The 25,309-nt window shown below is 49.5% G+C and overlaps 2 protein-coding genes and 1 long non-coding RNA gene across 13 annotated transcripts in view; 1 reads left to right on the forward strand and 2 right to left on the reverse strand.

Annotated features, from left to right (window-relative positions):
- LOC142467959 (cytochrome P450 2D6-like) overlaps positions 1-3,108 on the reverse strand; it is a 42,908-nt gene extending 39,800 nt beyond the window's left edge. For 2 of the 7 annotated variants that reach the window (XM_075573993.1, XM_075573992.1), the window contains exon 1: positions 2,338-3,105. In XM_075573993.1, coding sequence (XP_075430108.1) covers positions 2,338-2,550 — 213 coding nt within the window. In that variant the 5' untranslated portion in view covers positions 2,551-3,105. Of the gene's footprint in view, positions 1-2,337 lie in introns of all 7 variants that reach the window. The other 5 variants (XM_075573986.1, XM_075573987.1, XM_075573988.1 and 2 more) reach the window with 4 other exon arrangements.
- LOC142467967 (uncharacterized) lies at positions 612-5,735 on the forward strand. Of its 2 annotated transcripts, none has more exons than XR_012788542.1 (3): positions 612-782; positions 1,077-1,125; positions 5,331-5,735. It is a non-coding gene; the product is annotated as an uncharacterized LOC142467967 (long non-coding RNA). The 2 variants fall into 2 exon arrangements; XR_012788541.1 differs by having other exon boundaries at positions 612-771.
- Positions 5,736-6,596: 861 nt separating this feature from the next.
- Positions 6,597-25,309, reverse strand: part of LOC142467962 (cytochrome P450 2D20-like) — a 30,857-nt gene continuing 12,144 nt past the window's right edge. For 2 of the 4 annotated variants that reach the window (XM_075573997.1, XM_075573998.1), the window contains exons 4-9: positions 25,001-25,161; positions 24,374-24,547; positions 19,282-19,423; positions 18,162-18,349; positions 11,944-12,085; positions 6,597-7,039 (exon numbers count right to left, since the gene is read on the reverse strand). In XM_075573997.1, the coding sequence (XP_075430112.1) occupies positions 6,861-7,039; positions 11,944-12,085; positions 18,162-18,349; positions 19,282-19,423; positions 24,374-24,547; positions 25,001-25,161 (986 nt within the window). In that variant the 3' untranslated portion in view covers positions 6,597-6,860. Of the gene's footprint in view, positions 7,040-11,943; positions 12,086-13,428; positions 13,568-18,161; positions 18,350-19,281; positions 19,424-24,373; positions 24,548-25,000; positions 25,162-25,309 lie in introns of those variants that run through there. The other 2 variants (XR_012788537.1, XM_075573999.1) reach the window with 2 other exon arrangements.

Below are 25,309 nucleotides of genomic sequence, written 5' to 3' on the forward strand. Positions count from 1 at the left end.
GTGAGAGACTGGGTGGGTGAGAGACTGGGTGGGTGGGTGAGAAATTGGGTGGGTGGGAGGTTGGGTGAGAGGGTTGAGAGACTTTGGTGAGAGACTGGGTGGGTGATAGGGTGGGTGAGAGACTGGGTGGGTGAGAGACTGGGTGGGTGGGTGAGAGATTGGGTGGGTGGAGGGGGAGAGACCGGGTGGGTGGGGGGGGAGAGACTGGGTGGGTGGGTGGAGGGGGAGAGACTGGGTGGGGGGGAGAGGGTGGGTGGGGAGAGAGTGGGTAGGGGGGTGGGTGGGGAGAGACTGGGTGGGGGGTAGGGGGGGAGAGACTGGGTTGGTGGTGGGGGGGGGTGAGACTTGGGGGGGGTGAGAGTGGGCTGCCAGTGACTGTGGGTGGCCAATGACTGTGGGTGGCCAGTGACTGTGGGTGGCCAGTGACTGTGGGTGGCCAGTGACTGTGGGTGGCCAGTGACTGTGGGTTGCCAGTGACTGTGGGTGCACACACACCCCCCCTCCCCCCCCGGTCCAGTAAATGTTCCCTGCGGCACGCGTGCCCTTCAGCCAGCTCACCCCGGTCGGCAGCGGATGTTCCCCCCTCCCCCCGGTCCCGCGGTGTGTGGAGGAGAACAGTGGAGCCGCGCGGGACCGCGCTCGTAAGCGCGCACACTCTCCTCTTAGCACCATGCCGGCATGTGGGGGACAGGAGGCGGTGCCTCATGGCCCGCTCCTCCCACGTATATTTTCAGTGTGAAGCTGAGGGTGGAAGGCACGGCGAGGGGGAAAGTAAGCTGCGGGTGAGGCGGGGTGAGGGAGGGTGATGGGGGGGAGGGTGATGGGGGGGAGGGTGATGGGGGGGGGGGAGGGTGATGGGGGGGGTGGTAATGGGGGGGTGAGGGGGGGGTGGTAATGGGGGGGTGAGGGGGGGGGGTAATGGGGGGGTGAGGGGGGGGGGTAATGGGGGGGTGAGGGGGGGGGGTAATGGGGGGGTGAGGGGGGGGGGTAATGGGGGGGTGGTTGGGGGGGTTTGTGGGCCACCGGAGTGTTTGTTGAGTGTGCAAACCGTATATTTATTTATTTGGTGCCGACAGGAGTGCTTTATTTTTCCGGTGAAGCACTGTGTGTCGCATGAGGCTGAAGGTGAGTTGTGTTGTTTCCGGAGGGTTTTCATTTCGTCCTACGGGAGGTGTTGTATTTATTTTCGGTGCACGTGAGTTTTTGTGGAGATGGCAGTGGGGTTGTGTTCACGGTAGTGGGCTACGTGGAGTTGTTTTTTGGCTACTTGGGGGCGGGGGGGTTTGTGGGCCACCGGAGTGTTTGTTGAGTGTTGTGTTGCACGGTATTGTTATTTATTTGTGGCCGACAAGAGGGTTGTGGTGCACGGTATTTTAATTTAGTTGTGGGGGGATTGTTGTGGTCGAGGGGAGGGCTTTGGTGGTGGTTGCGTGGTTGCGTGGCACGGGAGTGTTTTGTGAGTGTTTGCGGGCTACAGGAGGGCTTTGTTTGTCCGGTGAAGGAGTGTGTCTCATGAGGCTGAAGGTGAGTTGTGTTGTGTCCTGCGTTTTTCGGGAGGTGTGGTTGATTTTGCGGCCTACACGGGGGAGGTGCGGGGCAGGTTGTGTGTCACGGTAATGTTTAGTGTTTCTGGCCTGTGGCAGGGGAGGGTTTTTGCGGGCTAAGTGAGTGTTTTGTGTTTGCGGTGTGGCACAGGGGAGGGTGTTTGCGGCCTAAGGGAATGTTAGTGGTTGTGGTGTGTGGGGGGGGCGGGTGTGTGGGGGGAGGGTTGGGGGGAGAGTGTGTTGAGTGATAGTGTAGGAGATGCGTGCGTTGCCAGTGTGTGCAGGTGATGGTGCGCTTACACAATATATATAGAGAGTCTGTACCTGATTCCTTTTGGTGGTAGCAGCCGGTGAGAGTTTAGTGCGTTGAGAGGTGAGAGGGTTTAGTGCGTTGAGAGGTGCGAAGCTCAGTGAGGGCTGGGAGAGTGAAGCAGTGGTGAGGTGTGTGGGGGCGGGCCAAGGGGGCCTTGAAACAGTGGTGTGAGTGTGTGAGGCCAATGAGAGGTGTGGGGGACGGGCCAAGGGGGCCTGAAGCAGTGGTGTGAGTGTGTGAGGCCAATGAGAGGTGTGCGGGGCGGGCGGGCCAAGGGACCAATGAGATTGCCGCTAGGGACAGGGAACACATTGAAACATACATACATACATACAATGCTTTCAGAAATATATAGTAGAATAGTAGATCAAAAGTATCAGCACTTGTTGGTGTTGTATATTAACCCCTTGAGTATCAGAGGAGGGTGCAAAGCAATGCGTTGCGGGCTAGTCTGGCAGCTAATGGGTTAATCAGACTTACCTGTTTAAATGAGACATGGAGGTTTTGGAGGTCAACCTGCATCATGTTCCCCACAAAGGGCACCGAGGGAGGTCCTGGTGGGAACCGTCTCCATGTCTTCCTGCGCTTCATGAAGTCCAGCAGCAGAAGACAGATGGTGAAGATGATGCCCAATAGGAAGGCCTTAGATAAGGACACAGGGAGCACAGACCAGGGCTCTGACTGCAACACCATACTGTCTGTCTCTAACACACTCTGTCTCTCCTAGCCACTCACCTCTCCCACACCCCTCTCTGTATCTCCTAACTGCTCACTGCTCGCCTCCACCACTCTCTGTCTCTCCCTCTCTCAGGGATCTCTAGTCTTGGAACTGCCCTAGTTTGTTGATGTACACGGCCACTCCTCGCCAACACCAGCCAACTATTCCTAACTCTAACGTTTCTATCGCACTCACTTTAAATCTCTGCCATTATTTGTCCATTCCAGACCTTTAATCACATCTAAATGTTATTGTCCCAGCACCGTGCACAGCTCCCCAATCCCCATAAGGAACTTTAAACCCTAATTACAGAATAACACAGATGTAACTCCAAATACATTTCAGAAATCATTATGCACTATGCCCCAGGAGCAGGGACCCCGGCTAAATACCTCATCTCCTGTCCCCACCCCATTTGGTCCCCTGCCTGCTGGCAAGGTGCAGAGGGGACGAGGGCAGTGTGCATCCCTTATGTTAGCTCTGGCCCCATGCTGGGCCTCTGCTCTCATTTGCATTGGCTGCACAAAAGAATTCCTGCTTCCTGTTCTCTCACATGAAGCTAATAGTCTTAAAGTGGCGATGCCATTGGTATTGAAAGTTATTGTTAACCTCTTTGCCGCCTTCATTGCTTCGTTGAATAATAATAGTTTTTTCTTGTGTAGCGCTGTACACAGTTTGTCACAGGCACATGTTCCCTGCCCCGTAGAGCTTACAATCTATTGTTTGGTGCCTGAGGCACAGGGAGATAAAGTAAATTGCCCAAGGAGCCGACACCGGCAATTGAACCAGGTTCAAACTCTGTGTCGTTGAAATGAGTCGGTGCCTTTACTCACTGAGCTGCTCCTTCAGCCCCCAAACACACATACTTAACCTGCACCCCCCGGGGGGGGGGGGGGGGCAAATCCAACCCAGCCCCCAAATACACAGTTTCACTCTGACGGTAGAGGTCGCTGGGTGACCTAGTGGGGGAAAATCCCAGCTATTTACCCCTACAACACTGTGTCCTAGTAGGGGACTGGCTGTCCTAGTAATATTTCATCCAGCCAAATGTCTAACATCTGGGGAAGAACTGGGAATGTGTAAATTGTCTGAACGGATGTATTTCAAAGCATGTATTCTTTTCTTTGTGACAATCCTTCCCTCGGTTAGAATTATTTCATGATGTGATTTGGGCTAACACTGTGTAATGCTAAGTCCTGTATTATTGTTATTTCTAGGGAGAAAGACTAAGTAATTCGCTCAGTTGAAGCTCTCCATAGAAAAAAATTATAAAAAAGGTGGGGGATTAGTTAAATGAATCAGTTATCAGGTCTGAGCCACAGGCACTGTTTCTCTTGGCTGGCTACCATTATTCAATGTTAAAGCATAGCGGGCAAGAGGTATAAAAGGAACACTGCAGGTCAGAGCAGGAGTTATCCCTTAGAGGGAGAGACACTCTGGGAGGGAGTGTTGAGATTTCCTCAGGAGTCCATCAGAAGTCCACCTCTGGGAAGGTGTTTGGAGTTTGCTGAAGTCCATCTCTGGGAAGGATTGTGGAGATACATTTCAGAGGGACTGCTGTGTGCAGCACTTTGATATCCTGGAGCAGAGAAGCGGACAGGGGAAACCCATTTGAAGTGGATCCTTGCCCCTAGGAAAGGTACATTTCATCCCCCAGACACCTCTAAGTGTATATATTTTTGTATTTTGTATTTCTGTGTGTTTCCGAGGATTTATCCAAAATAAACCGTATTATATTTAATTACTGTTTTTTGCCCTGTGACTGATCCCTTAAACATAAATGGTATTTGTCCTGGAACTAGATTCCATATTCCTCTGTCTCTCTTTACAGCTTATGGGATTCATTTCTCCCTAGTTTAGCTGCCTGTTATGTTCCTTGTCCCAGCAGCTAGCTGCATGTGAAAAGGCAACATTATTGTTACATGTTGTTTACACAGCCTGTGTTGGTTGCCTGCATCTCCTATTCTCCTAGGTGAGAGTGGGCTATTCCTACCCCCCTGTCCTTGCGGATAGTTAGTATAGTCTCACTTCCCTTCTAGTGTGACCCTTGCTCCTCATTTCCTTTTCACCCTGGACTCTGAGTGAGTACCTACCTGCTATTTACCCCAGTAAGGCCTTTCTGTTTTACACTGCCTTATCCTTGATACACTGCACTTCAGACAGAGAAGCACTCTCTACCCACACTACATCTGCAAGTACCTCTCTTCCTGTGATTTTCCCTCAATAAAATTAAGAAAGACAAAAGGACTTGTTGTGCTTGGAAGAGGGAAGGCATGAGTTAAGCTTACTGGAATCATTCATACATCATTCGTGACCCTGGTTCCAGGAAAGTGTTAAAAGTCCTGGTCTACCGTGACATTCACCATGCACCCACCCGGGGGGGAGGGGGGAAACCCCAACCTGACCCCAAACACACAGCTTCACCCTACACCTCCCCAAGGGGCAAACCCAGCCCCCAAATACACAGCTTCATCCTACCCCCCCCCCCCCAAGGGGGGCAGACCCAACCACCTGGCCCCAGAATCAGGCTGCCCAAAGACCATACACAGACGGACACCAGATACATGTACTATACGCACATGCATGCACACACCATACACACATAATGAGCCAGATACACACATAATATACATAGGTACCCACATTAGGTACACACAGGGCCGTTTTAAGACCTTCGTAGGCCCTCTGCACTTTTATTTCTAGAGGCCTGTATGTCCCATATTTTTACGCTAATTTCATCGTTTGCTTGTTTCAGTACAACACCCGGCACACAGCGTTCAGTAGCCAGCAAGCGCTGTGAGAGACACTTCCGTGTATGCGCGCGCAATCCGCGGTACACGTGGAGTCAGCGTTTGGACTGTCAGAGAGGAGACGGCGTGTGAGGCAGTCCGGAGCGGGACATAGAGACGGTAGTGTCAGCATAGCGGTATCTACGTCGGCGGTTACACGGGGGGGAGCGCCCCCGCAAGCCGGTCCCGTGGTCGGCAGCTTTGCAGAAAGACACGCATGACTGTGCCTGAATTACATCTTTTTGGTGTGAGTAGGGTTTCAATTCTTCCCCCCCGGAGCAGCATTCATTGGTCCTCACTCCCTGCACATGCTTTATTTTATGGTGTATGCTTATTAATTTATTCATTTATTAAATTAGTCTTGTCCAGTTCATAGGTGTTTTGTGAGTGTCTTAAAGTGCATTTTGTGTGTTTAAGTGTGTCCGGTGTTATATGTATGTTTGTCTCATTTACATTTAATCTGGTTTACTCTATGTTTGTTTTCTCTTTTACATATTACGTCTGATAAGACTTCGGGTTTCCAAGATTGGATTTCCTATACATATGGACTACAGGTTCCTAATCTGGATTTTGTATATGGTCTGATAATTATCTGCACAGTAATTATTTCTATTTAGGTGCCGGATTATTTGTTTGAATCTTTTGATGATTAGGAACTCCGACTGGATTCTGTGTCTTGGATATTTAAGAGAATACATATATACAGTGGTCGACAAATCACCAAAAAATCTACTCGCCGAACAAAAAAATCTACTCGCCACCTAGTACCACACGTGTCCTGCTTGGGCCAATAGGAGCTCGCCACGATGTTAAATCCACTCGCCCGGGGCGTGCAAATGTATAGGTTTGTCGAACACTGCATATATATATATACACATATATTTCCCCATCTACATAGGAAAGCATGGAAGGAGTCGTGACCAATAACACCATAGATGCTGTATAGGGACCAATCACAACACGAGGACTTGCCTTTTTTGGCCAATCCAGGCTGGGTGTGTAAATGGTCAATTAGGACAGCCCTTTGGGATGGGCTAAGGTGAGAATGGGGATTACAAACCAGCCAATCGAAATCACACCTACGGGCTGAGACCCAGCAGTGGTTCCCGCTGAAATAGGCGCCTCGGTGTCTGGGGCGGACAATGGCTCCGCTCTTTCAGCCAACGTCTCCCAGACCCGATCTCTGCCCTTCCTCTCGACCTTTTGTCTATATCATTTGAAAGATTCAGAGATTCTTTGAATTAAAGTTTGTTTGTTTGTTTTGTTTTTTAAGTAAACATTTCATTTGCCAAAATATGTGAGGGAAGAAACTACAAAAGTGCCTGGGTCATTGGATATTGTTCATGAGGGAATTCTCCGTCTGTGCGTTCAACTCTCACTATTCAATATGCTGGGAAGAGACGTCCTCCCCGTGTTCAAATGAATGGGACGACCCTTTTCTCCAGTCCCAGGAAGTGACTTTGCAGCATATGGAATATGGGCCGTTAACAAGGGTTTTATCTAATGTTGGCACAGAATTCGTAAGGATGGGGGCTCATCGTTACTGCATACAGGGGGTCTTCTCGCGGGCGAGGTTGGTCATTGGGGATCTGAAGCGTGAAGCGTTGCAGGAGGGACGTGAAGAAGAGGAAGAGTTGCATTCTGACTAATTGCTCCCCCGGACAGACGCGCCGACCTGTGAAGCAGAAGAAGGCCATCTTTACTACATCGCATTCTGAATAACAAACCTCTTTTGATATGACTTATAGCACTACCATCTCCAAGTTCTGTTCTCTTGTATACTTAAGACGTACAACTCAGTCATCAAATTATACCTTTCATACGAAAATCTCAGCCTCATCTTTCTTGACCTCAACATATTTGGACCCCAACGCATTTCATGTAATAGTATTTTTTTATCAGACCTGGGAGTTTAGTGCATTAGAGGCACAGAGAGATCAACATTTACCAAGTCATGCTATTCAGGAAGACACCTTTCAGCCCATTCCAGGGAACAAGCTGCGAGGAGTCTTATTGCAGAGCTCCACCTGGTAAGTATGTCCCAAAGTATCCTGCTCATGGCCACAAGGAGCCAGGATTACAATGTCAGCGGTATATAACAGTAAATTGGCAATTACCTCAGTGACTGCGCAAGTGCAAATCAGTGTATAACATTACATATACATACATTATATACAATAGCAATGATAACACGTCCCTACGCGTTTCTTCAGGGGATCCCCTGAAGAAATCAGCTTAGTCTGAAGAAACGCGTAAGGACGTGTTATCACTGCTATTTTAAAAGTGCTCACAACCAGTGCCAGTTGGGAGAGTGAAGCTAGTCTCAGTTCCAGTACATTGGGACTCTATACCACAAAGGGAACCTGTACCTAAGAGATGGGATTTGCCGGAGGAACCTCCAGGGTGTTACACCATCTACAGAGGAGTGACGTAAATCCGGAGCATCGCCAGTGGAGCGGCGGCGACGACAAACAGCGGGTCTGGAGCATGAGTTTCACTCATAAAATGCCCTTATTGTTTGGAGTCTTGTGAGTTTTGAATCGTTTTGTTCATGTCTGTGTTTAAGCTCTGTGTATCAGTGCCGTGGTGTGAACCTCTGATGAAGTTGTAGATTGTTATGAAATGCGTTAGGAACAAGTTTGCCTCACGCCGAGAACTGTCACTGCGTTATTGTGCCGGACATATGGGAGAAACTCCATCCACGAGGGAACCCGATGTAAGTGCTGCCGGTCGCCGGAGGATGAGTTTCCAAGGTGCAAAGGTTGGTTCTGATTTCCGTAAACACCATTGGCGTCGAGAACTGCGGCAGATAGAGATGTCCGTCGTGCTCCACTCTATCTTCTCAGCAGAGACGGAGCTTGAGTTTCTCTCATATATGCCTGATACCTCTCTCCCTTACTATATCTATTTATCAGTATATATCTGTGTCTGTGTAAGTGACTGGAGTTTGCAAGGTTCAAGTGTCGGTTCCGGTTTCCGTAAACACCATTGGCGTCCAGAACTGCGGCAGATAGAGTGGAGCATGAGGACATCTCTATCATCTCAGCAGAGACGGAGCTTGAGTTTCTCTCATACATGGCTGATACCTCTCTCACTTACTATATCTATCTATCTATCTCTATATATATATATGTGTGTATTTATTTATATATATACACAGTATATATCTTTGTTAGTGTCTTGGTGTGTACTAATGTATGTGTGTATCAGTGTGTTACTGTGTGTGTACTTTATGTGTATCAGTGTGTTAATGCGTCCAATGTTTGTGCATCAATGTGTATGTGTGTGTATCAATTTACTGTGTGTGCATTACAGAGCATCCGGTGCATTACAAGTCAGCAGATATAAATAGCAATCCATTGCTGGCCCCTCTGGCAGTGAAAGAGTTAAACGCGGATTAGCCTTTAACACAGAAGTGTTCTCATTGAGTAAGGACACAGCCAGTAAATACCGTGCTGGGAGAGATTTCCATGTCACGCGTTACTGGAGGCAGCGCGGCTGTTATCTGGCCTCCGTCTCGCTGTCTGTCATATCTTATCTTAAATCTTATCTTTTATTTGTATATATATATATATATATAGATATATATATATATAAAAATGAAAAGTTTGTTTGCAAAACAGTTTGTTTGTCCATGCCTCTAGAGAATCTGATTGGACCGTCGAACCGCCCGCCCCCCAACGGCTCTCATTGGCCTGCGGGGTGCGATGACGTTACTGACACACCTAGCCCAATGTCACACACACACACACACAGTGTAGAAAAGAGTGAAAAAACAGGCGCTACTTCGTGAATGGAATAAATGAGAAAAAGTGGTGCAGATAGGGTTAATAACCCAACCCCTTGCTCAAACCTCACTGGTGGGACCTGTGTCACGGGTTCCAAAGGTTAAGTATTGCTCAAAACATCCAGGGGGAGCATGTGGGAAGATAAGAGAACAATATATACATATAAGTGCAGACGTCAAGTGATGTGTGGATATAGATGCAATGTCTTGGCTCTTATGGTTAATCTACTCACAGGAGCAAGGTGATAATCTGAGCAGTTGGCAAATTGGGTTGCCACCCTTGAAGATGTCTATGGGCTGTACCCCCCTGGCGATTCTCCGTCGGCAGTGTATGTATAGAGAGAGGGAGAAGGCTACATAGTGCGATCAATATGATATTTTATATGGAAAAAACATAATAAAAAATGCGCACTTACAAATTTCACAAAATTTAAAAGCATGTATCACAATGTGTGAATGGAGGATCTCCCGAAAACAGCTCACCGCCTCCTACAGGTCAGTCTGCTGGCTTCCACCGCTCTGCGTCCTGGACCGGAGCTTCCCTCTGCGCGCCCGTCTGCAAAATGTGACGTCACTGCATTCAGAGCTCTGAATGCAGTGACGTCACATTTTGCAGACGGGCGCGCAGAGGGAAGCTCCGGTCCAGGACGCAGAGCGGTGGAAGCCAGCAGACTGACCTGTAGGAGGCGGTGAGCTGTTTTCGGGAGATCCTCCATTCACACATTGTGATACATGCTTTTAAATTTTGTGAAATTTGTAAGTGCGCATTTTTTATTATGTTTTTTCCATATAAAATATCATATTGATCGCACTATGTAGCCTTCTCCCTCTCTCTATACATACACTGCCGACGGAGAATCGCCAGGGGGGTACAGCCCATAGACATCTTCAAGGGTGGCAACCCAATTTGCCAACTGCTCAGATTATCACCTTGCTCCTGTGAGTAGATTAACCATAAGAGCCAAGACATTGCATCTATATCCACACATCACTTGACGTCTGCACTTATATGTATATATTGTTCTCTTATCTTCCCACATGCTCCCCCTGGATGTTTTGAGCAACACACACACACACACACACAGACTCATACTGCCTGAGCCTCTCACCCCTGCGGAATTAGCTATCAGACCTGCAGACTCCTCCTCCTGCGCACTCAGCAGACCCCAGAAACTCATACCCCCTGCAGACTCCACTCCCATCGCCTGACCAGCACACCCACTTTGGTAAGCCTTGGTAAGTTTCATCCACTTTACGCCCTCTTTCCGCCTGTGCATTTTCCCCACGCCCTCTCCTCCCCCCACTCGCCCCTCCCAAATACTCACCCCTCCAGACTAATTGCAGCACAATCCCTGCAGACTCCACATACCCCATGTGTAGAAATTAATATGTCTTTACACAAAATGGCTGCACTGAGTATCTCCTCACTAACTGTCATTTAATGCCTAAAAATATTGTTATTTATTTGCTTCACTGAAAAGGAAATAAAAACAACATATGTTTTGCACCTGTATGTAGAAATGAATCTGTCTTTACACAAAATGGCTGCTGTGAGAATCTCCACACAAACTGTCATTTAATGCCTAAAGATATTCTTATTTATTTGCTTTCACATGCTAATATGCAGTGGTCTTATTCTTCAACTTCGGCTTCCCTCAGCTCCTCTCCGTCTCTCCACGCTTTCCCGCCATCTTTCCCTGCCTGCTGCTTCCCCCTCACACACAGAAAATGGCGGCGGCCGGAGTGTGGCGCAGACATTGAATGCAACATCATATACCACATCGGCTTCGACTAAAAGTTGGATCACCCATCATGCCACTTCATAATCTAAACACACCTAACCTTTCTAATGGAACAAGACTCTGCATCAAAACATTAATGCCCAACCTCATTGAAGCTACTATATTAACCGAAAAGGCCAAAGGAGAAGATGTCTTCATCCCCCGCATTCCACTGATTCCAACACACATGCCTTTCACTTTCAAACGCCTACAATTCCCAGTCAGACTCGCCTTTGGTATCACCATCAACAAATCACAAGGACAGTCAATCAAGTGCACTGGTATCAACTTTGAATCACCATGTTTCTCCCATGGACAGTTAGTTATATGTGGCATGTTCTAGAGTCGGATCACCAAATTAGTTGTATATCTTTGCTCCAAGTGGTACTACTAAAAATGTTGTTTATAAACAAGCATTACAATAAACATGCACTTTGCTCATATTTGCTCAGCTGCATGTTCATTGTACTGTTGTTTGTTTACAAACAAACTTTTTTCAACAACATCATTTTTCTTTACATCCCGGGCAACGCCGTGTATATCAGCTAGTTTATTTGTAAAATGTGTTACCAGGAAGTAATACAGTGAGAGTTACCTCTCGTTTCCAAGTATGTCCTGGGCACAGATTTATAACAATACATGGTTACATTAAACGAACAGAGGTTATACAGTCAATTCACAGACATGTTATGGTCAGATAGAGTTGGAAAATTGGGTACAGGGGATAAAGGGCTGGTGAGTTTCAGATTGAAATAGAGAAGCTTTAACATCACCAAACATCAGCGAACTGCAGCAAACGGCTCACACCCTTTGGCTGCACCAAAGGCTGTCCACCTTTGGGGTGACGCAGATGTACACTGAAGGGGTTCAGATTGAATGCAGATGCGAATACGAAGTTCTTTGACCTCTTGGCTCATTAACATTCCAGTGGGTGGGGTCGACGTCCCACATAGTACAAGCAAATGTTAACCCTTAGCACGCTGGTGCTGTGCAGAGGTAAGAGCCACTTACCTGCAGAGAACACCATAAACGCCTCCCGTTTCACAAACTTCCCGTCCGCGTCCAGGAAATGCTCCGGGTAAAACTGATGAGGCTTCTCCCAGACGGTCTCGTCCTTCAGCACGGAGGACAGGTTGGTGAGGACAGTTATGCCCTAGAAATGATTAATATTTATTCTCATCATGCATAATGGGCCAAAATATTCAGCAGCACAATACAACTTCCAATCATGACCACCGGTCAACTCCCATCGCCTCTTAATGCAGTTTGAGGGGGGCAGCTTCCTGCCGTCAGTCACCTCCTCCAATGTTGCCGACACGAGCTGGTTAGGTACGTACAGAAGAGGGACAGATAGAGAAGGCAGGAACCGTGTTTCCACTGTCCCGAAAAAGTTACCACTTTCCAGCATTAAAGTAGCAAAACATGTTAATATTATGGGTTTTTTTCCTAAATCAGTTCTGTAGTATTAGATAATATTTACTGCAGATTTTACATTTTATTATTCAACTGTTAATGCCATTTTTAATTAATTTTAAAGCATCCTTTGATTTCTGTACCAGGTTTTAGCCACCTCCCCAGCAGTGCAAGATCTTTGCAACACTTTCCTGTTTGTGATCATTTGTTGCCAATGTTCCAGCAGTTTGAGCTGTAAACTGTAACAATAGATAATGTTACCTTAGTAATACAAGGATACATTGTAGCTGCTGAAGTACACTGACTGAAGGATTGATTGGAACTGAAAGGCGGCCATTATGTTAGGCACACAATCAGGGTTGTTACAGATTTATAACAGTAGCACCAAACGATTGCCAGCTTAGGTAAGAATGCAGAATTACACTTTGACACATGCTTTACATATACAAATAAGAAAAAAGAAAAAGAAGGGGAATGGAGTATTGCTGCTTTAAATGTTAATACTCTAAGAAAACCGGAATTTCCTGTCTTGGGAGCTGAATCAGCACAAACTGGTGCCCTGACCATTTAAATATCAGTGTCTCCTTCCTTTCTCTGTCTGTAGGAGGCGCCAAGATCTGGTGTGAGAGCATGTGGCCTCGCAGAAGCAGGTGCTCCCTCTGGCGCCCCCGCTGGTGACATGGGAAGAAAGGTACCCAGATAGATACCCAGTGAGGAGGGAAGAGAGCACATGGCTCTGTAAGGCTGGCTCCTCCGAGACTGCAGCCTACTACAGTGTTATTAACCGATGAACAAGTGACAGAAAGACGGGAATCAGACAGAAAGGTGCCTCCTGATGGTTACCACCACCACCCCCATTTTATGTCAGGACATTTTTTTTTCTTAAACCAGTATTGTCCTAAAAATGAAGGTTTTAACCCAGAAAATACGACATTTAAAATTTTTGGCAACAGTGGGCAGGAAGCTCTCATACATCTCCCACTGAGATCAACAGTTTCCGGGAACCCTACACATCTTATCCATGTAATATTCGGTAGGAAGCTGAAAGTGATGCACCCTATGTGCTCATTTGCATATCAATACCCAGAATCCTTGTCTGCAGCATAACCAATGGATGACAAGCCAAAGAGGTGAAGGAAGCAGGTATGGGAACCTGAGGAAGACATGCAGACAAACTCATGGGGTTCTCTTATCTTTGCTGGAGATCAGGATATTTCTTGGGCTGTAGAAAGTAACAGTGTTGGTATCTACTATATATTTCTGAAAGCACTGTATGTCTGCGTCCCTAGCGGCAATCTCATTGGTCCCTTGGCCCGCCCGCCCCCGCACACCTCTCATTGGCCTGAGGCAGAGTGACGGGCAAACACACACACACACACACACACACACACACACACCCCACACACACACCCCCCCCCCTCACACACACCCTCACTCTCCCCCGTCAGTTGGACCGCAGCTCACCTTCCACACACCCCCCCCCCCCTCCTCCTCTCCCGGTGCCCCTCACTCTCTCCCCCCACCTCACCCAAATCCCCACGCTCCGCAACATCCCCAGCCGCACCATCACCCTCACCGTGCGCCGCAGCCCTCCTGCTCAGCAGCAAACTCCAGGCTCCTCCCCCCCCGCTACCGAAGAGGGGAAGCGCGGGCCGGGCCTCCTGCTCTCCCCCTCACGTGCGCCGCTACCGGAGAGGGGAAGCGCGGCGCGGGACTCCCCCTCACGTGCGCCGCTACCGGAGAGGGGAAGCGCGGCGCGGGACTCCCCATCACGTGCGCCGCTACCGGAGAGGGGAAGCGCGGCGCGGGACTCCCCATCACGTGCGCCGGCTCCCGGATGGAGGGGAAGCGCGGCGCGGGTCTCCTGCCACTCTTGCCCCCCCCCCCAGCTTCCCGAACTCACCTCCTGCCCCAGCCAGATGCCACGGGGTCAAGGTAAGTCACCCACCGTCTCCCACCCACGCACTGTCACCCACTCACCCACCCAATCACTTTCACCCAGTCACCCACCCACTCACTCAGTCACCCACCCACTCAGTCACCCACCCACCCACTCAGTCACCCACCCAGTCACTTTCACCCAGTCACCCACCCACTCAGTCACCCACCCACCCACTCAGTCACCCACCCGCTCAGTAACCCACCCACCCACTCACTTAGTCACCCAAAAACTCACTTAGTCACCCACCCACTCACTCAGTCACCCACTCACTCAGTCAAGTCACCCACCCACTCACTCAGTCAAGTCACCCACCCACCCAGTCAGTCGCCCACCCACCCACCCAGTCAGTCACCCACCCACCCAGTCAGTCACCCACCCACCCAGTCACTCACCCATCCACCCACCCACCCAGTCAGTCAACCACCCACCCAGTCACCCACACACCCACCCAGTCACTTTCACCCAGTCACCCACCCACTCAGTCACCCACCCACCCAGTCACCCACCCACCCACCCAGTCACCCACCCAGTCACCCACCCACTCAGTCAACTCAGTCAACTCAGTCACCCACCCACTCACCCACCCACTCAGTCACCCACCCACTCAGTCACCCACCCAGTCACTCAGTCACCCACCCAGTCACTCAGTCACCCACCCATTCAGTCACCCATTCAGTCAGTCACCCAGTCTCCCACCCATTCAGTCAGTCAGTCAGTCACCCACTCACCCACCCACTCACCCACCCACTCAGTCAGTCACCCAGTCAGTCACCCAGTCAGTCACCCACTCACCCACACAGTCAGTCACCCACTCACCCACCCAGTCACCCAGTCACCCACCCAGTCACCCACCCAGTCAGTCACCCACTCACCCACCCAGTCAGTCACCCACTCACCCACCCAGTCACCCACCCAGTCAGTCACCCACTCACCCACCCAGTCAGTCACCCACTCACCCACCCAGTCAGTCACCCACTCACCCACCCAGTCAGTCACCCACCCATTCAGTCAGTCAGTCACCCACTCACCCACCCACTCAGTCAGTCACCCAGTCAGTCACCCAGTCAGTCACCCACTCACCCACACAGTCAGTCACCCACTCACCCACCCAGTCTCCCACCCACTCAGTAACCCACCCACCCACTCACTTAGTCACCCAAAAACTCACTTAGTCACCCACCCACTCACTCAGTCACCCACCCACTCACTCAGTCAAGTCACCCACCCACTCACTCAGTCAAGTCACCCACCCACCCAGTCAGTCAAGGTCAGTCACCCACCCACCCAGTCACTCACCCACCCACCCACCCAGTCACTCGAGTCACTCACCCACCCAGTCACTCACCCACCCACCCAGTCAGTCAAACACCCACCCAGTCACCCACACACCCACCCAGTCACTTTCACCCAGTCACCCACCCACCCACCCAGTCACCCACCCACCCAGTCACCCACCCACCCAGTCACCCACCCACCCACACAGTCACCCACCCAGTCACCCACCCAGTCACCCACCCACTCAGTCAACTCAGTCACCCACCCACCCACTCAGTCACCCACCCACTCAGTCACCCACCCAGTCACTCAGTCACCCACCCAGTCACTCAGTCACCCACCCAGTCACTCAGTCACCCACCCATTCAGTCAGTCACCCAGTCACCCACCCATTCAGTCAGTCAGTCAGTCACCCACTCACCCACCCACTCACCCACCCACTCAGTCAGTCACCCAGTCAGTCACCCAGTCAGTCACCCACTCACCCACACAGTCAGTCACCCACTCACCCACCCAGTCACCCAGTCACCCACCCAGTCACCCACCCAGTCAGTCACCCACTCACCCACCCAGTCAGTCACCCACTCACCCACCCAGTCACCCACCCAGTCACCCACCCAGTCAGTCACCCACTCACCCACCCAGTCAGTCACCCACTCACCCACCCAGTCAGTCACCCACTCACCCACCCAGTCAGTCACCCACTCACCCACCCAGTCAGTCACCCACCCATTCAGTCACTCAGTCAGTCAGTCACCCACCCAGTCACCCACCCACTCAGTCAGTCACCCAGTCAGTCACCCACTCACCCACACAGTCAGTCACCCACTCACCCACCCAATCACCCACTCACCCACCCACTCACCCACTCACCCACCCAGTCACCCACCCAGTCAGTCACCCACTCACCCACCCAGTCAGTCACTCACCCACCCAGTCACCCACTCACCCACCCAGTCAGTCACCCACTAACCCACCCAGTCAGTCACCCACTCACCCACCCAGTCAGTCACCCACCCAGTCAGTCCCCCATTCACCCACCCAGTCAGTCTCCCACTCACCCACCCAGTCAGTCTCCCACTCACCCAGTCAGTCTCCCACTCACCCACCCAGTCAGTCTCCCACTCACCCAGTCAGTCTCCCACTCACCCACCCAGTCAGTCTCCCACTCACCCACCCAGTCAGTCTCCCACTCACCCACCCAGTCAGTCTCCCACTCACCCACCCAGTCAGTCTCCCACTCACCCACCCAGTCAGTCTCCCACTCACCCACCCAGTCAGTCTCCCACTCACCCACCCAGTCAGTCTCCCACTCACCCACCCAGTCAGTCTCCCACTCATCCACCCAGTCAGTCTCCCACTCACCCACCCAGTCAGTCTCCCACCCAGTCAGTCTCCCACCCAGTCAGTCTCCCACCCAGTCAGTCTCCCACCCAGTCAGTCTCCCACCCAGTCAGTCTCCCACCCAGTCAGTCTCCCACTCAGTCTCCCACTCAGTCTCCCACTCAGTCTCCCACTCACCCACCCATTCAGTTTCCCACTCACCCACCCATTCAGTTTCCCACTCACCCACCCATTCAGTTTCCCACTCACCCACCCATTCAGTTTCCCACTCACCCACCCATTCAGTCTCCCACTCACCCACCCATTCAGTTTCCCACTCATCCACCCATTCAATTTCCCACTCACCCACCCATTCAGTCTACCACCCACCCATTCAGTCTCCCACTCACCCACCCATTCAGTCTCCCACTCACCCACCCATTCAGTCTCACACTCACCCACCCATTCAGTCTCACACTCACCCACCCATTCAGTCTCACACTCACCCACCCACTCACCGACCCCACCCACCCACTCACCGACCCCACCTACTCACTCACTGACCCACCCAGTCACCGACCCCTGTCACTGACCCACCCAGTCACCGACCCTGAAAAAGTCACCCAGTCACCGACCCACCCACCGACCCAAAGTCACCCACCCACCCAAAGTCACCCACCCACCAACCCAGAGTCACCCACCGACCCAAAGTCACCCACCCACCGACCCAAAGTCAAACCGACCCAAAGTTACCCACCCACCCATCGACCCAAAGTCACCCACCCACCAACCCAAAGTCACCCACCCACCGACCCAAAGTCACCCACCCACCGACCCAAAGTCACCCACCCACTGACCCAAAGTCACCCACCCACCGACCCAAAGTCAAACCAACCCAAAGTCACCCACCCATCGACCCAAAGTCACCCACCCACCCACCGACCCAAAGTCACCCACCCACCGACCCAAAGTCACCCACCCACCGACCCAAAGTCAAACCGACCCAAAGTCACCCACCCAGTCACCGACCCAAAGTCACCCACTCGGTCACCAACCCACCCACCCACTCAGTCAAGTGTCACCCACCCACCCACACAGTCACCCACACACTCAGTCAACTCAGTCACCCACCTAGCTGTCAAGGGGGGGGGAAGCCTAACCCTGTCGTACGCCCCCCCCCCCCCCCCCCAAAATTACATCCCGGGCAACGCCGGGTCTCTCAGCTAGTATTGTATAAGTATATATGATTTTACTTGAATTTGGTTACATTAAGTACCTTTGGGATGAAATAGCCGTTGATCTCTGTGTCTCTGTAGGTCATGTGCGGAAAGGCCAGTGGTACAATATCGCCATAGCGCTGAGTTTCATGGATCACCGCGTTGGTATATGGCATTTTCAGCATATCTCCCATTGTAGGTTTCCTGTCTCTTCCAATCACTCGGTCAATTTCCTCTTGGACTTTACCTGAAATAATAGATACAGCGTAGCGCGTGTGAAACAAGTTACGTTTTTACCTTGATCAGCGCTTGTTTGGAGTGTAGTAACCCATAAATGTTACACTTTATGTCTCCCATTTCAACAACAGACATTTAACAATTGCAGTTTGCCCCAAACCAGAAAGCAGATTACCAACATTATTTTTTTTTAAATCATTACTGTTTAGGTTTGGTTTGTCTTTCTTCTTTGAACGTGCCCCAGAGCCGGCAGTAAGGTGTCCACATGGCAACCTCTGATGCCTATTCACACGCAGAGATAATACCTACGCGGCCGCGACGCGCACTCCTGCAGCCCCAGCGATCTGTGAACTTGGCTGCAGGAGATTGGTGATGCGGGGGCGTGGCGGACGCATCACGAAGCTGGTTCGCCCTCATTGGCTGAACCAGCTCACGTGATGCTGACATCTCATGGCACCCGCCTGAGAAAACAACATTTTTTGTCTCCTCAAAACGCTGGCGCGTCATCGCGCTACTTCGCCGGCAGGTGGCTAATTACTATAGTCAATTGCTGAATTGTGCCTGATATGCGCGCGTGCGTAGCGATGACGCCACCATAATCTCGACCTAACTCCACCATGAAGCACACAGCTATTTGCCTACAGATTTTGAAGAGCTTTCGCTTTTCAATGCTGAAAACTAAGCTCTGTGGATTTCTGCGCCTCTTATGTGCGCTCATTTGCAAATCATTACCCAGAATCCCTGGCTGCGGTGGAGGCACTCTATGCTAATACATAATGGGGAAAGGCAGAGTTGCAGACGTGTGTGAATGTGCTAACAAGGGGGATTTGTATTTGCTGGGCCTCTTATCAAAGGCCAAATCTCTCAGACAAACCCCTGAAGATGATGGACAGTGGAGCAGAGAACAGTGACTGGTTTCAATCAGTTCCTACAGATACTTACTCTGGACATCTGGATACCGCAGCATAAACAGCAGAGCCCATCTCAGCGTGGTGGTTGAAGTTTCTGTGCCGGCTGTAAACAAGTCAAATGGTGTATATAGAAGATTCTTCTTATTAAAACTGCTGTCTTTGTCTTCTTTTACCTTACAGATAAAGCACATAGAAACATGGGGCATTTGCTAAAGATCCCCAACTGCAAAACTGGGGCTCTGCGGTTAGGGGAGTTAGACAGACTAATGCAGGGAGTGAGCAGAGCTGGGAGATGGGACCATTCCGTTTTTAATACGTTGGTCAAAATATGGATCAGAATGGCCAAGGGGGTTTGGTGGAGGTCTTCGGCCTGTAAGGTTCACTTGTCTGGTAGGGCTGATTTTGAAGTTCATTGGGGTTTGGTCCCTGTTTATTCATGAAGAACGGGATGCTTTGACTGGGACCAGTTGGTGGGGGTTTAAGAGAATCCAGATTTTGCCTCTTTTTTATGGTCAATTAAAGCAACTTTTGGAGTTACCCTCTCTACTTTATCTTTGTTCGAGTGGTGCGACGTAAACTCTCTTTTACTCTGTGGGGGGTTTAAGGAATGTCTTCATAACCTGGGTTTTGATCAAGCCTTGATTGGCTCGCTTTCCTTAGAGGTACGGGCTGGAATGGATTCTGCTCCCTTACGGTTGGATGATGGTGTTATTAAAAGGATGGTCGGAGTCATGTAGGTTTCAGAGCTATGTTAGATTTCACGTTAGTTTAGCTATTGACATAGCTAGGATTTAAGGTTTTTGTTCGATTTTTTGCTGTTTACTAAATTTCCAGATTTTAACAGAATGAATTGTTGGGGGAATCCTACATCCAGTGAGTGGAACAGCAGGTGCAAAGCAGGCCTTAAGGAACTTCTCGGGTTTGCAGGGGGACTGCTCTTATGTTTCCTGGAAGGGTTCCTCCGGAACAGGTTCAAGTGACACTGGATACTGCACCGACACACTTTATTCGAGCAAATACCCAGTATGTACCTGGCAGATACCTGGAATGCGCCGCTCCTCACCTCTGACAAGCCCCGTTGCATTTGCCTTCCCAGCCTGGGTTCATGCCTGGCTGACGGGCGGCTGATCTGTTAAATGATAATGATTAGGATTTAATAGGCTGCAATGCTTCGCGTGTCTACCAGATGGCATAAATTCATGAATTGTAATGCAGTATATATATATATACTGTGCAGTATTGCAGCCAGCGGGAATAAAATGCTTCAATCCCTGCTTGGAAAATACCTCAATGCACTCGGGCAGAAAACAGTCACAAACCTCAATACACCCGGGTATACCCGAATTCGTGGGACTAGCTGAGCTCGAATAAAGTGTGTCGCCAGTGTATATTGGTGCCTCATGCAGGGAGTAACAACTTGGGGCATGTCCGGATAGTGGATCTAATGAATGGGATTTAGTGGAATTCGGTATTAGTATGGTTGCAGGTTGTCCATAGGTGTCCAGATAACAGATGCAGAAGGAAAAAAAACTAAATTGGGGAGCTGAGTATTTGGTAAGAATGATGGAGGTGTTATCTTATGGTATAGGGACTTGGTAAGAGTGATGGAGGTGTCCTTAGGGTATAGGGATTTGGTAAGAGTGATGGGAAGCAAGGCCTTATGGTTTAGAGATTGGTAAGAGTGATTGGAGACATGGCCTTATGGTATAGGGATTGGAAAGAGGTGAGACGGAGTGCATCTGTCACGATAAAGCCATGTAAGAGTTAATGTTTGTGCACAGTATGGGAGCCAAGAGGTTAACCTTCTTACTAAAATAACTTTTTATTCTGTTTCCTTTCTGCGGTGAAGGTTTACGTCATAAAAATCTACCAGTCAATGACTTAAGTGGCGATCAAACAATTAAGGCCAGGCCTGTTGTTTTTCATGTTGCTTACATGTGTCATGACAGTGAGAAAGTGCAGATACCCAGTGAGAAGGTACAGATACCCAGTGAGAAGGTGCAGATACCCAGTGAGAAGGTGCAGATACCCAGTGAGAAGGTGCAGATACCCAGTGAGAAGGTGCAGATACCCAGTGAGAAGGTGCAGATACCCAGTGAGAAGGTGCAGATACCCAGTGAGAAGGTGCAGATACCCAGTGAGAAGGTGCAGATATCCAGTGAGAAGGTGCAGATACCCAGTGAGAAGGTACAGATACCCAGTGAGAAGGTACAGATACCCAGTGAGAAGGTGCAGCTACCCAGTGAGAAGGTGCAGCTACCCAGTGAGAAGGTACAGATACCCAGTGACAAGGTACAGATATCCAATGAGAAGGTACAGATATCCAGTGAGATTGTACAGATATCCAGTGAGATGGTACAGATACCCAATGATAAGGTACAGATACCCAGTGAGAAGGTGCAGATACCCAGTGAGAAGGGGCAGATACCCAGTGAGAAGGTGCAGATACCCAGTGAGAAGGTGCAGATATCCAGTGAGAAGATGCAGATACCCAGTGAGAAGGTACAGATACCCAGTGAGAAGGTACAGATACCCAGTGAGAAGGTACAGATACCCAGTGAGAAGGTACAGATACCCAGTGAGAAGGTACAGATAACCAGTGAGAAGGTACAGATACCCAGTGAGAAGGTACAGATACCCATTGAGAAGGTACAGATACCCAGTGAGAAGGTGCAGCTACCCAGTGAGAAGGTACAGATATCCAGTGAGAAGGTACAGATACCCAGTGAGATTGTACAGATATCCAGTGAGATGGTACAGATACCCAGTGATAAGGTACAGATACCCAGTGACAAGGTACAGATACCCAGTGACAAGGTACAGATACCCAATGAGAAGGTACAGATACCCAGTGAGAAGTACAGATACCCAGTGAGAAGGTACAGATACCCAGTGAGAAGGTACAGATACCCAGTGAGAAGGTACAGATACCCAGTGAGAAGGTACAGATACCCAGTGAGAAGGCACAGATACCAAGTGACAAGGTACAGATACCCAGTGACAAGGTACAGATACCCAGTGACAAGGTACAGATACCCAGTGAAAAGGTACAGATACCCAGTGACAAGGTACAGATATCCAGTGAGAAGGTACAGATACCCAGTGAGATTGTACAGATATCCAGTGAGATGGTACAGATACCCAGTGATAAGGTACAGATACCCAGTGACAAGGTACAGATACCCAGTGACAAGGTACAGATACCCAATGAGAAGGTACAGATACCCAGTGAGAAGTACAGATACCCAGTGAGAAGGTACAGATACCCAGTGAGAAGGTACAGATACCCAGTGAGAAGGTACAGATACCCAGTGAGAAGGTACAGATACCCAGTGAGAAGGCACAGATACCAAGTGACAAGGTACAGATACCCAGTGACAAGGTACAGATACCCAGTGACAAGGTACAGATACCCAGTGAAAAGGTACAGATACCCAGTGACAAGGTACAGATTCCCAGTGACAAGGTACAGATACCCAGTGACAAGGTACAGATACCCAGTGACAAGGTACAGATACCCAATGAGAAGGTACAAATACCCAGTGAGAAGGTACAGATATCCAAATGGGAGAGCTTCAAAGGCCATCATACACATATTCCTTACATATCAGACACACGGGTGACTGGAGGAACACTCTATTGCTTCCATTACAGATTAACATTAATTAAGACAATCCATCTACGGTACAATTCTTATTGACGACATGTATAAATTAGTGTACTGCCAATGTTCACTCTCAAGGTGACAGATGGGACGGTCCCAGGTGGTACCTATGCATTTGTCAGATTCCTCTGGGTGCAATGATGTTTACCATTAATCTGCTAACTACCGGGACGTAGTTATTAAGTATTGTATACTACCCAAATAAATTGGAGATGTAAGAATTCTCCTCTTTCACCTGTGTAGTCATAAAACTGTCTGTAGCCCAGAGACGGTGACAGAACACACCCACACCAGCCTGTCACGCCACCTGGAGTCTGTCACAGGTGAAAGAGTTGTGTGGTATAAGAATGTGTGTTTGAATGTCAAATGGCCCATCTACTTCCCTGGGGAGTAATGTGTGTGTGGATCTCACATCTTCTACCTCACAACCCCTTGAGGAACTTATGACAGGACATTCACCCGTAATGTATAGGTTTTCTGTTTTACTACTTTTTACTCCTTCTGTATGTCATTGTGTAATCCTTTTCTGTAACCAGCACTGTACGCCTTGTTCTATTATAAATGAGGACCAAGGACTCCTTAGCGCTTAAATTAATCCTGGTGGTGGCAGCGTAACTGTGGAGTAAAGTGACAGTTTTGGGGGTATGAATTCATAGTGACCCACGGGGAGGTGACTGAGCGGCCAGTTGCTGTATTGTTATCCCCTTTCTCACATACACACGTGCACTTGAGTAATCATGTATGTGATCGCATCTCTCAGAGACTGCTCCAGATATTTAAACTTGAGTTTGGTGGAAGGGCATCGAATGAGTTTCATGGCTAGTGGGGGCAGGGTGAAATAGCCTTGGCTTTGGGGCAGGGTGGACTGGTCAACTTGGTCCATTCTATGAAGATGTTTGGATGTTTACAGTCTTTATTGAGTTCTCGGGTCTGGGCCAGGGATGCTGGGCCTATGGGTGTCCTCACAGGGGGTTACATTTGGGAATCGGTGTGGTTCACTGGGCCCAGACCAGTGACTGAGAATAGCTGGAGTTGACAATAGGGAGGGATTGTAAACTGGCCAGGTCAATCATCCTATTATTGTATCAATTTAATATAAACTGGGGGCCATTTGTACCCACAATACAGCGTTTGGGGTGTTCTGTTTTAGGGGAGGGGTTGTGTCCAAACTAAGGGCTGACATCAAGGGATCAAGGGTCAAGAAAGAATGCAACACAAGAATTCCATAGTCATTATTCCCAAGCACGTACTAAATCCTTGCAGTAAAAGGGTTAAACAAAATGGCAGCAGGGACACTTCATGAGGGAAAGCTAAAAGGGCAGGGACAGTGGCGTAGCTAGACATGCGCGGGCCCCAGCTTTGCCCCTGGGCAGGGATACATTGAGTAGTGCGAGCAGAGCCGCTGCCTCCCGTTTAGACACATTCACATGAATGGGACGCCTCTATATCACGGTCTCACCTTCTCCATCTCCAGCAGGAAGGCGTCTATTAAATCCCTCGTGCAGTTCGGATCCCAGGTTCTCTGATGCTCCGAGATAGTCTCTTGTAGATTCTCCAGCATACGCATGTGAGGTTTAAAAAGCATCTGAGGCAGCCCAGGCACGTGACATAACAAAGGAACCGCATTGACGACCTAAACAAACACAGCGCATGTTATTCATTACCAAATGGAGAGATGTTAAAGCTGAATCATGGGTCACCTTCAAATGAGAAAGTTTAAAAAAAACTAAAACTCAAGCCCAGAATCAACGTAACCCTGTGCGATATCATTGGGGTTTGAAGAGCGTCATCAGAGAGGCTCCGGATAAGACAGTTTGTGGCAGATTTAGCAAGCGCCGGTACCAGTTAATGCACCCTATCATTAATGCGCGTCAATGAGCGTTAACGCCAGATTCGGCGCACTTCCCCCTACTGAATCTGCCTCTTTGTCTGATAAGACCGTATGTGCTACCTGTTGGGGTGAGCCATGTGGACACTCTACTGTGGGCTTCGGGGTCTGTTTCAATACAAATGACATAAAAATATCCCATCTCATGACATGGAGTAGTTAGGTTGGAAATACTGACGTTATGTTGTTCGTCCGCACCTGTACGAAAAGACCAGACTCCGCTTTCATGGCCTCTTCAAAAAGATGCAGCAGTCTGTGGAACTTGTCATCGTCATATTCAAATCGGTTGCCAAACACGATGGAGCAAATTAAATTTGAGACAGCGTTATTTACAATCAAATGTGGGTTAAAGGGACGCCCTGTGGTAACAGCAATAACAAAAAAAAGGACACAATATATCAGATACTACCCAGCTCAAGCATGGCCCAAACTCTGAGCCGCCGTACATGTACAGTAATAACTCTACAAAGTGAATTAAATGACTTTGAATTTAAAATCAAAGATAAT

The sequence above is a fragment of the Ascaphus truei genome, chromosome 17, assembly GCF_040206685.1.
Source record: "Ascaphus truei isolate aAscTru1 chromosome 17, aAscTru1.hap1, whole genome shotgun sequence".
Classification (NCBI taxonomy): Eukaryota; Metazoa; Chordata; class Amphibia; order Anura; family Ascaphidae; genus Ascaphus; species Ascaphus truei.